At 34.7% G+C, this 13,859-nt stretch overlaps 1 protein-coding gene and 1 long non-coding RNA gene across 2 annotated transcripts; one reads left to right on the top strand and one right to left on the bottom strand.

The window, feature by feature from the left end:
- Positions 1-1,548: 1,548 nt before the first annotated feature.
- Positions 1,549-4,899, bottom strand: LOC125590148. The gene is made up of 2 exons (XR_007326356.1): positions 2,635-4,899; positions 1,549-1,952 (listed from the first exon to the last, which is right to left on the bottom strand). It is a non-coding gene; the product is annotated as an uncharacterized LOC125590148 (long non-coding RNA).
- Positions 4,900-8,923: 4,024 nt separating this feature from the next.
- LOC106410705 (autophagy-related protein 11-like) lies at positions 8,924-13,732 on the top strand. The gene is made up of 5 exons (XM_013851268.3): positions 8,924-10,456; positions 10,989-12,486; positions 12,574-12,794; positions 12,895-13,108; positions 13,193-13,732. The coding sequence occupies exons 1-5, from the start codon at positions 9,516-9,518 to the stop codon at positions 13,547-13,549; spliced, it is 3,231 nt and encodes a 1,076-aa protein (XP_013706722.2). The 5' UTR covers positions 8,924-9,515; the 3' UTR covers positions 13,550-13,732.
- The last annotated feature ends 127 nt before the right edge of the window (positions 13,733-13,859 follow it).

The raw sequence follows: 13,859 nt of genomic DNA, 5'->3' as shown, positions 1-13,859 counted from the left end.
TTAATTTGGTATGATAACTCTCAGTCATAGATAACTCTCAATCATAGAACCATAAAGGGACTGAAGCAAAAAAGAAGTTTTAAGGGAATCAAACCCTGAAGGGACTGAGATGAAGCACAAAGTGCTTGATGGAGCGCCTTTGGAGTTGGAGGTAGACAAAGTCATGGTTGTTGTAAATCGGAGTGTCCTGCAGCTGTATGAAAGCTGTGCCATCCTCCAACAGTGAAGACCGTGAAACAAACAAGAAGTTGTAAAACTGGAAAAGAAAATCCAAACATGAAGAAGAAGAAGAAGAAAAATGACTAACATTGGGTAGAGAGGGAAGAGACAAAGACGGGTAGTCATAGAGACCAATGGCTACCGCCGAAAACTTCATTGTGTTGATAAGGGCAATCTCAAACTTGGTATGAGTTCGATACTGAGCAATTTTGTAAACATGCATGTTTCTGACAGCAAATTTAGGTTGAGGAGGAACAGTTGGACCAAGATTCGGATATGGGATGAGCCCGCTGAGAGGAAGACCGTATTGCAAAGCTGGTTTAGCCATAAGGAGGAGACTGGAGAGGGAGAGAATTATCAGCCGATAGATTAAACATTCTAGACACTATCATGAAGAAGCATACTCCATGCTGGTGGATCAATCCTCGGACCCTCAAAAGATAATTGAAATGCTTTACTAGCCCATGGATCCAACACGAGTTTCCCTCTTGAATAACCATAGCTTCGTCTACGACAAATGCATATCCTTCAAAGGGTCTGTGAGGTGGAATTCTGACTCCCACCCAGGTTAACAGAGAGGCCATATCAAAGAAACCTGGAACGAGAGAGAAAAGAAGACTGACTGCTAATTTGGTTTTTTTCGGTTTAGAATTTTATCTCAAATATTGGTTTAGGAAAGAGGAAAAAAATATCATGACAGCAATGTTAAAACTTAAAACTCTAACGGATGACCATTAAAAGAACAATATGAATTAAAAATTTATAAAGAATAAAAGATAATAGAAATGAAAGGTAATATTTGTTAGTTATTGTTTCTTTCAGATTTGATAAGAAACAAATTTGATCTAAAATTATATAAATTAAGAGAATAACAATGGCCATATGTACTTTGTAAATGGTGTAAATGTTAATAGAAAAAATGAATTGATTATTCTTCATTCATTTGGATACCATTTAGATTCTTAGTTTGATTTTTTAAAAAAATCAAATTATGCAATCCCTATCAGATTCATTTGGCTTTTAGTTTCTTTATCAAGGCCCTAAATTTTTTTGGTTAGAACATTAAAATAAGTCGTTAACACCGACAGTCATATTCATCTGAAGTTAGTCGGTAATGGATAGTTTTGACAACTTTCAGAGGATCAAACTTTAGTCGGAGTTTGGGTCTCGGAAACTCCATTTGTCGGGAATTAATCGGTAAATTCCGACACAATGGCGTGGGAAGTATTTGTCGGAAACTGGTCGGAACGTTCCAATAAAATTCCGTAATTTATACTCTGATAAACTTCCGACAACTTAATATTTTTAATTTAAAAAAAACAAAAAAAAAAGGCAAACTCGAATAATATTAAAATTACAGAATATTCATTACATATAAAGAAATTAAAATAAAACTTCTATAAACCATAAAACAAAAATAAAAATAAAAATAAAACTATATTATTAGTTATTACGGATAGTGCCCGTTCAGGATGCGAGTGCGACGGTGCCAGCGTAGAATGTGACAGTGACGGCGTAGAGTGCGACGGTGCTGGCGTAGAGTGCGACGGTGCCGGTGTAGGGTACACGGTTCCCGATGTAGTGGGCGATGGTACCTATGTAGGATATGAAGCTGGCCGTGACGGTGGCGGTGGAGTGAGAGGTGACGGCGGTGGAAGGAGTTGCATAGTGGCGGTGCAAGGAGATCAAGCGCGGTGGTTTAAGGAACTTTGGTTTGAAAAGCAATACAAGATCTGAAAGAAACAAAAAAGAAAGGGACGGGTTTTTTTTTTTGTCGAAGAAAGGGACGGTTTAAGCAGGAAAGAAGAGAAAATAGTAAGAGAACGAAAAGAATGGTGAAAATCGAAGCAATGAAGAGAATAAAATGAAAGAGAAATATGATACTGGACGTGGACGTGTAGATCTGGAGAAGAAGGGACCAGAAGAAGTAAAATATAGATAAACCCCTTAACAAAAAAAAATGAAAGTGAAATATAGGAATATTAAATCTCTTAAAATAAACACACTTAGTGGATATGGAAATTGTGGACCACAAAAATTAAGTTTAGTTATTATTAGTATTATTTTCTTTCGGTATTTCTTTATGCAAGTACCAGTAGTATTATTTTTTACCAGACAACGCCGACAAACATTTATCTGGAAATTAAACTGAACAAGATCTTACGGTGACAAAAATAATTCACTTTAATACTGTCAACTTTTGCGATGCTACTCCAACCAGATACCGAGAATGCTCATATGTCGGTACAATCCGAGAGTCTTCCGATAAAATTACCCAGAAATTACCGAGAATGCGTATTTGTTGGAACTTATTATTGTTTCCGAAAATATTCCGACAACCTTACCGAGAAATTACCGAGAAAACTTATTTGTCGGAACTTGTTTTTGTTTCTGAGAAAAGTCCGACAACCTTACCGAGAATTTGTCGATCGTCTATTTTCGTCCGAAAGTTTCTACAAATTTCCGATGAATTTGAAAATTCCTCAACATTTTCTCGGTTAGTCGTTGGAGATTTTCCGAGAACTTGGGTTATCGGGACTTTTCGTCGGAGTCGGTTACGTTTTCTTGTAGTGAATGCACTAAACTTGATTGTGCATAATTTTATAGTACTATTAAATCAAATCATTGACGGAGGCACATAAAAAAAATTCATCAATGGTACCTTATGTCATCACATGACATATTATAGCTGCTAGTAAGGTCCAACATCTACTCTATTAAATCCAATTACTTGATTGACATGCATACCAAGTCAAGATAAAATCTCTGAGTTAGATAAGTGTGTGAAGAATTTGTGGAAGTGATGGGTTACGATGGCTCTGCTTGATTCTGAATCAAAATCTAAGCGGTCAAATATACTAATCTCACAAGATTCTCTTTAGCTCATGCCAACTTAAATCATATATTATGTTTGTTTCAGGTGGCATCACATATTGTGTTACATTTGTTTGTACATGATTACTATACACTAACGATCCTGGATTTTTATGTGTGTTTTACGTTGTATTTTCGATATATAAAACTTCAAAACATTTGTTTTTAAAATAACATGAATATTAATAAATAGCTCTTAGGATATATTGATTGTGGGTTTCGGGTGAGGACCGTTTACAACTACTATTACCCGGATAGATGAATAATTAAACTATGTGTATGCTTGAGTCTTGGAAATGTCTTGAAGCATACTATAAATGCATAGTATAAATGTTGAATTGATTACTTAATAATTTAGATTTTGCTCTAAGTAAGTTCATTATCTTTTAAAAAGCCATACCTTTTGTTTACTAATACGATTACAATTTAACTAATAAATATTATTTCATGAAAATATTTACTAGTCTTATAGAGTATTATAGTGAACTTTCTTATAATTTCAAATTTTCATTTCAAGTCATTATTTTAATATGTCTATAACTAGGTAAAAAGCCAAACTAAAGGTGATATAATATAATAGCATTGTATGTTGTAACATTTTCTCGTAAATTTATTTTAGTGGGGATACAAATGATATAAAAGGGCACTAGGAACTATGGAGATATTACATCCATTCTCAATCATACTTTTAAAATTAATCATTGTTCCTCAATGAATAATTCCTTGATATTTTACCTTATCAACTTCCAGAAGCTTAGACATGCGGTATTAAAACACCTTCACGTCTTTTCACTTGAAAAATATAAGTAAACAATACTTGCCTTATTACCAAATGTATTATGAAAAATAAAACAGTAATAGTATCTATGATTTTAAGACTGGTAATTGAGTTATACAAAGAATGTTTTGGACCTTTTGATGAGAGCGTTGAGTCGATGAATATGTTTTGATATTTTTACAGAAAAAAAAAACAGAAACAAGAGCTTTCATGCTCTTGCGTATATTAAGCTATTTAATAGTGGGTAAGTGTGTGCTGTTTTACGTGTTTTATATTCTTACAGACGTAAGGAAAAATGATATTTATAGATCAAGTTAACAAACACAGCAAAGGCAATCACCAAAAAGAAAAAACACAGCAGAGGCAATTAGCTAGTAAATCATATTCATTCCATATATTATATATGTATTTAGAAATTCGATACACCATATGCATATCACTCTTTTTGTTTATAACTATATCTAAGAATTATATATTTGGTAAATGCATAGAAGAATACAAAATTTTCAAAGATTCCCATGTGGAAGCTCAACCAATCTGATGCTAAGTACTAGCCTTTGGAATTATGTGAGGTGTTATCTTTTTGTCCATAGCTATTCATAAATATCATTAAACAATCAAGAGGTGGTCCATATACACCTTATTCTCGTGGGAAACTGATACATCTATAGAGTGCAACATATGACTGTGATATCTAGAAAAATGCAGTTATTTGCATAAACTAAAGCGAAGGGTCTCCAAAACGAGAAAAGATTTAGAAATTAATTTATTATTTACTCCTACTCAAAGCCGTGCCTCCTTTCACCAAAAAGAAACATTGGCTTAGGGCATCATTTTTTTCAGAACAACACTTAATACCATATACCATATACCATATATGTAACTAGTACTTACTAATCTCAACTAATAATATATACTTTCTTGCTCTATTTTCTTTTTTCTTTTTTTGTTTTGTTTCTTATTAACTGTAAATTGGGATACTTTGGAGATTTTTTTAGTCGAAACTCTGAAGATCTTTTGAAATCTCTTTTCTCAATGCACTACAAGAAAACAACGGCATACTGAGGGAAAAAATCGTCGATATGTCGTCGGAATAACGCTATTCCGACGACATACCGACGAAAAAAGTCCTCGGAAATAACTCCTCGAAAATTCATCTTTCCTCGGAAATCCCTCGGAAATTTCCGACGGAATTCCGAGGAAACCCTATTTCCTCAGAATTTCCGAGGACCACAAGTTCGTCGGAAATTCCTCGGAATATTCCTAGGAAGATGTCGTCGGAATATTCCGAGGGATAAACTTCCTCGGAATATTTCCAAAATTAAAAAAAAAAAATATAAATTTATTTTTTTTAAATTGAAATTCGAAAATATAAAATTAAAATTGAAATAGAAAACATATTTAAAATACAAAAAATAATAAAATAGTTTTTATAAATAAAAAAATGTTTTATAAATACAAAATTAGTTTTAATAAATATGAAATCATCTTTTTATAAATACAAATAGTTTTTATAAATACAAAAAATAATAAAATAGTGTTTATAAATAAAAAAATGTTTTTTAAATACAAAATTAGATTTATAAATATAAATATTTTTATAGATATGAAATCATCTTTTTATAAATACCAAATAGTTTTTATAAATACAAAAAATAATAAAATAGTGTTTATAAATAAAAAAAATATTTTATAAATACAAAATTAATTTTAAAATATGAAATCATCTTTTATAAATCCAAAAATCGAATTTATATACAAAGAACGGTTTGTATATTTAAAAATAGTTTTTATAAATACAAAAATAAAAAAATAGTGTTTATAAATCAAAAAAATGTTTTATAAATACAAAATTAATTTTAAAATATGAAATCATCTTTTATAAATCCAAAAATCGAATTTATATACAAAAAACGTTTTGTAAAATCGAATTTATATAGAAAAAACGTTTTGTAAATACAAAAATAATGAACAATTTATATAAAAAGTTCTAAATCAATTCAACACAACCAAATCACAATTCTAAACCTATTACACAACAAATCACAATCCTACCCAATCACCCTAACAAAAATCTATCAAAAACCTTCTAAAATCATCAAATCTACTTAAAAATCTAACAAATAGGACCTAAGAGAGTGGGATAGGGTCCTTACATGATTTGTAAGGGAATGGAAAGGATTCGCCGGAGAGTTCGTCGCGAGAGAAGGTGGAGAACGCCAGAAGGAGAGAGAGATTGCCGGAGAGGAAGAAGAGAGAAATGGGGAAGACGATGCGTTTGGAGTTTATAAAACCTTGGGTCCGACGGATATTTTCCGTCGGAATTCCCTCAGTATTATCAATTTCAATTTTTCCGAAATATTTGGCGGCTTGTTTGCCCGGTTAAATGAAAATATTCCGAGGAAATTCCGACGGCCACTTAAATATCCGTCGGAATTTCCTCGGAATATTTTCATTAATTCGAGGAAAAAGAATATCATGTGCATGTATTTCTTTTAAAAATTAATTCGAGGAAAAAGAATAAACGAATTTAAAAATTAATAGAAATACATGCACAAGATATTCTTTTTCCTCGAATTAATGAAAATATTCTGAGGAAATTCCGACGGATATTTAAGTGGCCGTCGGAATTTCCTCGGAATATTTTCATTTAACCGGGCAAACAAGCCGCCAAATATTTCGGAAAAATTGAAATTGAAAATACTGAGGGAATTCCGACGGAAAATATCCGTCGGACCCAAGGTTTTATAAACTCCAAACGCATCTTCTTCCCCATTTCTCTCTTCTTCCTCTCCGGCAATCTCTCTCTCCTTCTGGCGTTCTCCACCTTCTCTCGCGACGAACTCTCCGGCGAATCCTTTCCATTCCCTTACAAATCATGTAAGGACCCTATCCCACTCTCTTAGGTCTTATTTGTTAGATTTTTAAGTAGATTTGATGATTTTAGAAGGTTTTTGATAGATTTTTGTTAGGGTGATTGGGTAGGATTGTGATTTGTTGTGTAATAGGTTTAGAATTGTGATTTGGTTGTGTTGAATTGATTTAGAACTTTTTATATAAATTGTTCATTATTTTTGTATTTACAAAACGTTTTTTCTATATAAATTCGATTTTACAAAACGTTTTTTGTATATAAATTCGATTTTTGGATTTATAAAAGATGATTTCATATTTTAAAATTAATTTTGTATTTATAAAACATTTTTTTGATTTATAAACACTATTTTTTTATTTTTTTATTTATAAAAACTATTTTTAAATATACAAACCGTTCTTTGTATATAAATTCGATTTTTGGATTTATAAAAGATGATTTCATATTTTAAAATTAATTTTGTATTTATAAAATATTTTTTTTATTTATAAACACTATTTTATTATTTTTTGTATTTATAAAAACTATTTGGTATTTATAAAAAGATGATTTCATATCTATAAAAATATTTATATTTATAAATCTAATTTTGTATTTATAAAACATTTTTTTATTTATAAACACTATTTTATTATTTTTTGTATTTATAAAAACTATTTGTATTTATAAAAAGATGATTTCATATTTATTAAAACTAATTTTGTATTTATAAAACATTTTTTTATTTATAAAAACTATTTTATTATTTTTTGTATTTTAAATATGTTTTCTATTTCAATTTTAATTTTATATTTTCGAATTTCAATTTAAAAAAAATAAATTTATAATTTTTTTTTTTTAATTTTGGAAATATTCCGAGGAAGTTTATCCCTCGGAATATTCCGACGACATCTTCCTCGGAATATTCCGAGGAATTTCCGACGAACTTGTGGTCCTCGGAAATTCCGAGGAAATAGGGTTTCCTCGGAATTCCGTCGGAAATTTCCGAGGGATTTCCGAGGAAAAATGAATTTCCGAGGAGTTATTTCCGAGGATTTTTTTCGTCGGTATATCGTCGGAATAGCGTTATTCCGACGACTTACCGACGATTTTTTTCCTCAGTATGCCGTTGTTTTCTTGTAGTGGAAGAGTAATAATATATATTGATCTGGGTTTAATCGTAAGACTTTATAAATCATATTAGTAAGCAAGATATTAGCCACATGCCCACAACAAAGAAATACATTTATTAATCTATTATTAGTTCATTATTAAAATTTACTTTAAACATTTTTTAAAAACTTCGTCGATCGGCTTCTTCTTGCGTGAACACGCTCTCAAATTCAAGGTTTTTTTTATTTAAATTCAAAGTTTCATATTAACAAAGGAGATTCATCTTATTTTTTATTTCTTATATCTCATGTTAAGGATTTTAAGGTGACTGATTTGTTAAGACATCATTTTATAAGTGAGGGAAAATTTCTTTTAATCGCTTATGTACGCTGTTATTGCTCGCACGGCTCTGCTCCTACTTAGTAAAGTTTAATGCAACTAATTTTTCTACAAGTTTTCCTTACAAAAAATAAACCAGTAGCAGCCAAAAAAAACGTGTAGAAACATTATAACATTCAAGATCAATTTCAATGCCAAGCTGTTTGCATGCTTAATTTAATCATCTTTCTCTCCAGTAATAATGGACCGCCTATGGACATTTTTGTGTGTATGTGGACCAATTCACATCACATGCAAATCAAGATGATCATATGATATAAAATGCTAAATCTACTTTTATGCATAGATGTGTGTTTTCACCATTTTTTATTAATACAAACACAAGCTTATCAGATCACACCTAAACAATGAACTCGGATAAGGTTATGGCCACAATGGTTGTTCTTATCCAAAACAAGTGTTGGATTGGATTGGATTGGATTGATTAGGTCGAGGTTGAGATTTTTAATGAACCAAAAAAATATAATTTTAGTTTCTCTTAAACCAAATCGAAGTCAACAAAGTCAAAATAACTTAATCAAACCCAATGTAACACGTTTATTATATTCAAAATCCGGTAGGGCTAAGTCATAAAGATTGATACGACTTTGATGATGTAGAAGGTTTTATATTTTAATATACGTAACTATTGGGGTGAATGAAACCAAACTAGTTAAAGAGTTACAGCGCTAAAGTGAAAATAATAAAAAAGTTAAAACAATTACATTTTTATAAAATAAAACAAAATAAGACAAGGCCTCTCTATCTGTTCTGTTCTTCTCTCTCGTACAGAGGGAGAAAGGCGACTCTGTGTTGTGTTGTGTTGTGTTGCGTGAGAGAGGAAGAACCTTCTGCGTAACTTTCCATTAATAACATATTGAAAACAAACAAAAGAGAAGAAGAAGATGAAGCCTTCGGAGGTTTCTTGAGGATATTAAAATTGTTTAATTTTTTGATCCTTTTGATCTCTATCGAGTTTGACACTCGTCTCTTCACGCAATCGCGTTCGTTTCTTCGCATCGCGTCTGCTTTTTGCGTCTAGGGTTTGCTTAAAGTTCGTTCCTTTTGATAAAAAAATGTTCGTTCTGGGTACTTTGGAAAGTATATATTAGTACTAGATTTGGCTTAAAGTTGGAGACTTTGAGGATATTTCGTGGTGGGTTTCTTGGAAAGTACAGTCGTTTGTGTTCTTTGATGAATCTGTGTTTTGGTCAAGGGTCGAAGATATAGAAAGCCTTAGTCTTTAATTTGAATTGGTTTGGCTCCCATCTTCTGTTCTTCCTTAATTTGGTGGCTACGATGAGCGGAAGCTTCACTGATGAAGGCAGGCTTATCCTCTGCGTGGCTGAGAACGGCCACTCATTTGCATTTGAATGCAACGAGACAACTTCAGTTGAATCCGTGATGCGTTTCGTTGAGTCTGTCTCCTGTATTAGCCTCTCCGACCAGCTTCTCCTCTCGCTGGACATGAAGCTTGAGCCACAGAAGCTGCTTTCATCCTTCGGGCTTCCGGCAAGTGATAGAGAAGTCTTTGTTTTCAACAAAGCTATGCTGCAAAGCAACTCTCATCCGCCATCACCGGAAGATGTGGATTTACAGGAGATAGTTGATGATGCTTTACCACCTGCGGCTTCATTGCACGAGCATCACCCCTTGGATGATGCGTCAGATCCAGCTTTAAAGGCCTTACCTTCGTACGAGAGGCAGTTCAGATACCATTTCCTTAGAGGCCGCGCCATCTACGATTGCACGGTCCTGAAGCATGAGAACTGCGAGAGGTTTGCTAGAGAGCAGAAGGTGCAGCAGCGCGCGGTTGAAGTTGCTACGAGGAACTTGGAGCAGTACTACAGGGTGATATACCAGAACTTTCTCGAGTTCATGAAGCTTTACAAGCATCAGCACCGTCTCCATTCCGATCTGCTGATGAATTTCGGAAGGGATGTTGAGAAGCTGAGGTCGGTTAAGGTTCACCCTTACCTTCAAACTGATTCGAGGAAATGCTTGCTGGACTTTGTCAAGGAAAATAAGTTATCACTGGCTGCGGAGAGTTGTGGGAGCTCTCACAGGCAGTTTGAGAATAAGATTGCGCAGTTCCAGCAGATGTTTGTGGAGGTCAAGCGCAAGGTGGAGGAGTTGTTTGCTTGCAGGGCTTCCTTGTCGATGGAGGAGAACTTGGAAGTGATTGTTAAGGAGCATGAACACTTCATTAATGAGCAAAATAGCATAATGCAATCTCTCAGGTTTGTTCATCATAAAATTATTTGTCTCAGTTGGGAAATTTTATGTTGTTTAGTAGTCATTTCCAATGTTGAAGAAAGATAGGCTGTAACTAGATTTTTTATAGAAGACCAGCGAATAGGTGGATTATTTAGAGCCTAGAATGGTCTAGGTATTAACGAATTTATTGATTAATTTTATTTATATTTTATATTTATATAAAATATTCTAGTTTTTGAGTTTAGTTTACAAAATTATTTGGATGAATTATCAAAATTAAATATACAAAACAAAAGTAATTAAACAAATTTGTGGATTTGTATTAACATTATTGCTTAATTTAACAGATTTAGACTAATTTCGATTTAAACTGATTGTAACCGATTTAGAACAATTTAAACTGATTTTAAAAAAAAAAAAAAATTCGGCTAGGACCGAGTTACTGCCTAGCATTTAAACCGATTTTTAGAACCATGGTCAATTCAATGATGACTTTCCCCTTTTTATACATGAAAATTTCTGCTATCTGACAGTGTTTTATGAATCCTGAAACAGCAAAGATGTCAATACGGTTAAGAAGCTTGTGGATGATTGCATGTCAAGCCAATTTTCCTCATCTCTCCGACCTCATGATGCCGTTTCAGCCCTGGGACCTATGTACGAAGTGCACGACAGGAATCACCTTCCCCAGATGCAGGCTTGCTATGACTCCATCTCAGAACTCCTAGAATTTTGCAAAAACAAGAAGAATGAGATGAACAGCTTCGTACACAGTTACATGCAAAAGATAACATTCGTCACATACATCATCAAAGACGCTAAGTTACAGTTTCCCGTTTTTAGAGAGGCGATGGTGCGTCAAGACGACTTATTCGCAGACCTGAAGTTAGTCCGCGGTGTTGGCCCCGCTTACAGGGCCTGCCTCGCGGAGGCTGTGAGGAGAAAAGCCTCTATGAAGCTTTACATGGGCATGGCTGGGCAGTTGGCGGAGAAGCTTGCTATGAAGAGGGAGGCAGAGGTCAGGAGACGTGAGGAGTTTCTTAAGACGCATGGTCACTTTGTACCTCGTGATGTGTTGGCTTCTATGGGTTTATATGATACTCCCACTCAGTGTGATGTCAATGTCTCTCCTTATGATACTAGTTTGATCAATATTGAAATGGCAGATGTTGATAGATATGCTCCTGCGTATCTAGTTGGGTTACAGCCAAAGATTGCATCCTCAAGTAGTTCTGCTGAGGCTGAGGAGATAGGTGTAGACACTAACAAAGATAGTTTTGATGATATCCTAGAGGTCTCAGAGTTAGTGGAGATAGCTGGAACAAGCAAGATGGAAGTTGAGAACGCGAAACTAAAAGCTGAGCTTGCTTCTGCCATCTCTCGGATTTGTTCATTAGGTCCCCAAGTTGAATACGAGGAGATAGATGAAAGTAACGTTGAAACTTTGTTGAAAAACGCAGCACAGAAAACAGAAGAGGCGCTGCAGGCCAAAGATGAGTATGTGAAACATCTCCTATCTATGCTGAAGGAGAAACAAAGGCATTATGATTCATATGAGAAGCGCATACGTGAACTGGAACAACGTCTCAACGATGAGTATTCACAGGGACAGAGAGGTGTTAATAAGAAGGATGTCTCTGGTGGCTTAAACCCTATGGATGAGGTCTCATGTGTTTCAAACCATTCTAGCAAGCAGCCATGTAAAGGCCGGGAAGGTATGGATGAGGATATGGTGGATTCCTCCTCTCTGGTGCTAAGCCATCCTCTTGATTCATCGATGCTGGAAAGCCAGCAAAACAATGAGCAAGGTGGGAAGGATAATGTGGTGGGAGGGATGGGTGTGTTTCTAAGTAACAGTTCAACAGCCGAGAGCCCAACTAAATCTTTAGATACCAAACACAGTGATGATATTATTTTGGAGCTTAGAAATGAGCTGATGGAGAAGTCCAGTAAACTGAATGAGACTGAGTCCAAGCTAAATGGTGCTATGGAAGAGGTAGCGAGTCTGAGCAGAGAGTTGGAAATGAATCAGAAGCTTCTCGAAGAATCCCAGGTTTTGCAGCTATTTCATCTCTTTTTTTCTCTGGAATCTTTAAAAGTTTTCTTTCTGATGTGGTAAGTAATGCTTTCTTGGTTGTAGATGAACTGTGCGCATTTGGAGAACTGCTTGCATGAAGCAAGAGAAGAGGCTCAGACACATCTTTGTGCTGCTGATCGTAGAGCGTCTGAGTATAATGCACTCCGTGTCTCATCTGTGAAGATACGAGGTCTCTTTGAAAGATTCCGGAGCTCTGTCTGTACTGGGGGTGGGGTTGCTGGTTTTGCCGAGTCTTTGCGTAATTTGGCTCAAGCTTTAGACAAGTAAGTTTCCTGTCTGTATCATTGCTTCCAAAACTATAGTCCATTGTTTCTAGTTTATATGGCACTTTTCAAGCTCTTGTCCTACTTGGGAATTTCACAGCTCCATTAATGACGGTGAAGATGATGGTACTGTTGAGTTCCGGAAATGCATCCGAGTCCTCGCAGACAAAGTTAGCTTCATCTCTAAACACCGGGAGGAGTTACTTGAAAAGTGCCGGAATCTTGATGCTACAATTGAACAGACAAGAAAGGAGTTGGTGGAGAAGAAAGAGCTGGTGAAGACATTGTACACTAAGCACCAACTTGGCAAGCAGGTAGGCTCACTGTTATCTCTAATAGCAGTCATTGTTTCATTGTTTGGTGTGTCCTCGGTTTTGATTGAGAAAATTGGTGGACAGGCAAATAAAGAAAAGATATCATTCGGTCGTCTTGAAGTCCACGAGATAGCAGCATTTGTGCTAAATCAAGCAGGACATTACGAGGCGATCAACAGGAACTGCCCAAACTACTACTTATCCAGTGAATCCGAGGCATTGTTCACAGATCACCTCCCAAACCGGCCTACATACATTGTTGGACAGATTGTCCACATCGAGCGTCAAGCAGTGAAGCAGCCAAATTTGGCATCAAGTTCAATGTCAACATCATCTTCAGGAACAACAACAAACCCTTATGGTCTTTCTTCAGGATGTGAATACTTCATAGTGACAATAGCAATGCTGCCTGACACCTCTATTCATCAACAAGCTTCCTGATCCTTTTGCTTGTTCGAAAGGCAGATAGATGTGATGGAAGAAACCCCCTCTCCCTCCCATAAAAGATAGAAAGAAATGTAAATAGTTCTTATTCAAATGACAATCAATAACCGGACAGCCCTTGTTTGATTTGTGGGTGTTGGGTTTCATTTCTCCCTTTTTAACTATTTTATTTCATCTCTCTCTTCTTCCTGTAAACCTGATGATCACTGATCGTAGATTCTTAGTTTAATTAATCTCTTATCCTTGTACATACTCTGCTTTGCATTTAATGCTGTAATAAAATAAAAGTTTACGATTAATAATGGAA

The sequence above is a fragment of the Brassica napus genome, chromosome C7 (assembly GCF_020379485.1).
Source record: "Brassica napus cultivar Da-Ae chromosome C7, Da-Ae, whole genome shotgun sequence".
Taxonomy (NCBI): domain Eukaryota; kingdom Viridiplantae; phylum Streptophyta; class Magnoliopsida; order Brassicales; family Brassicaceae; genus Brassica; species Brassica napus.
The sequence above is the reverse complement of the archived record's forward strand: the minus strand, read 5'-3'. Positions and strand labels throughout refer to the sequence as shown.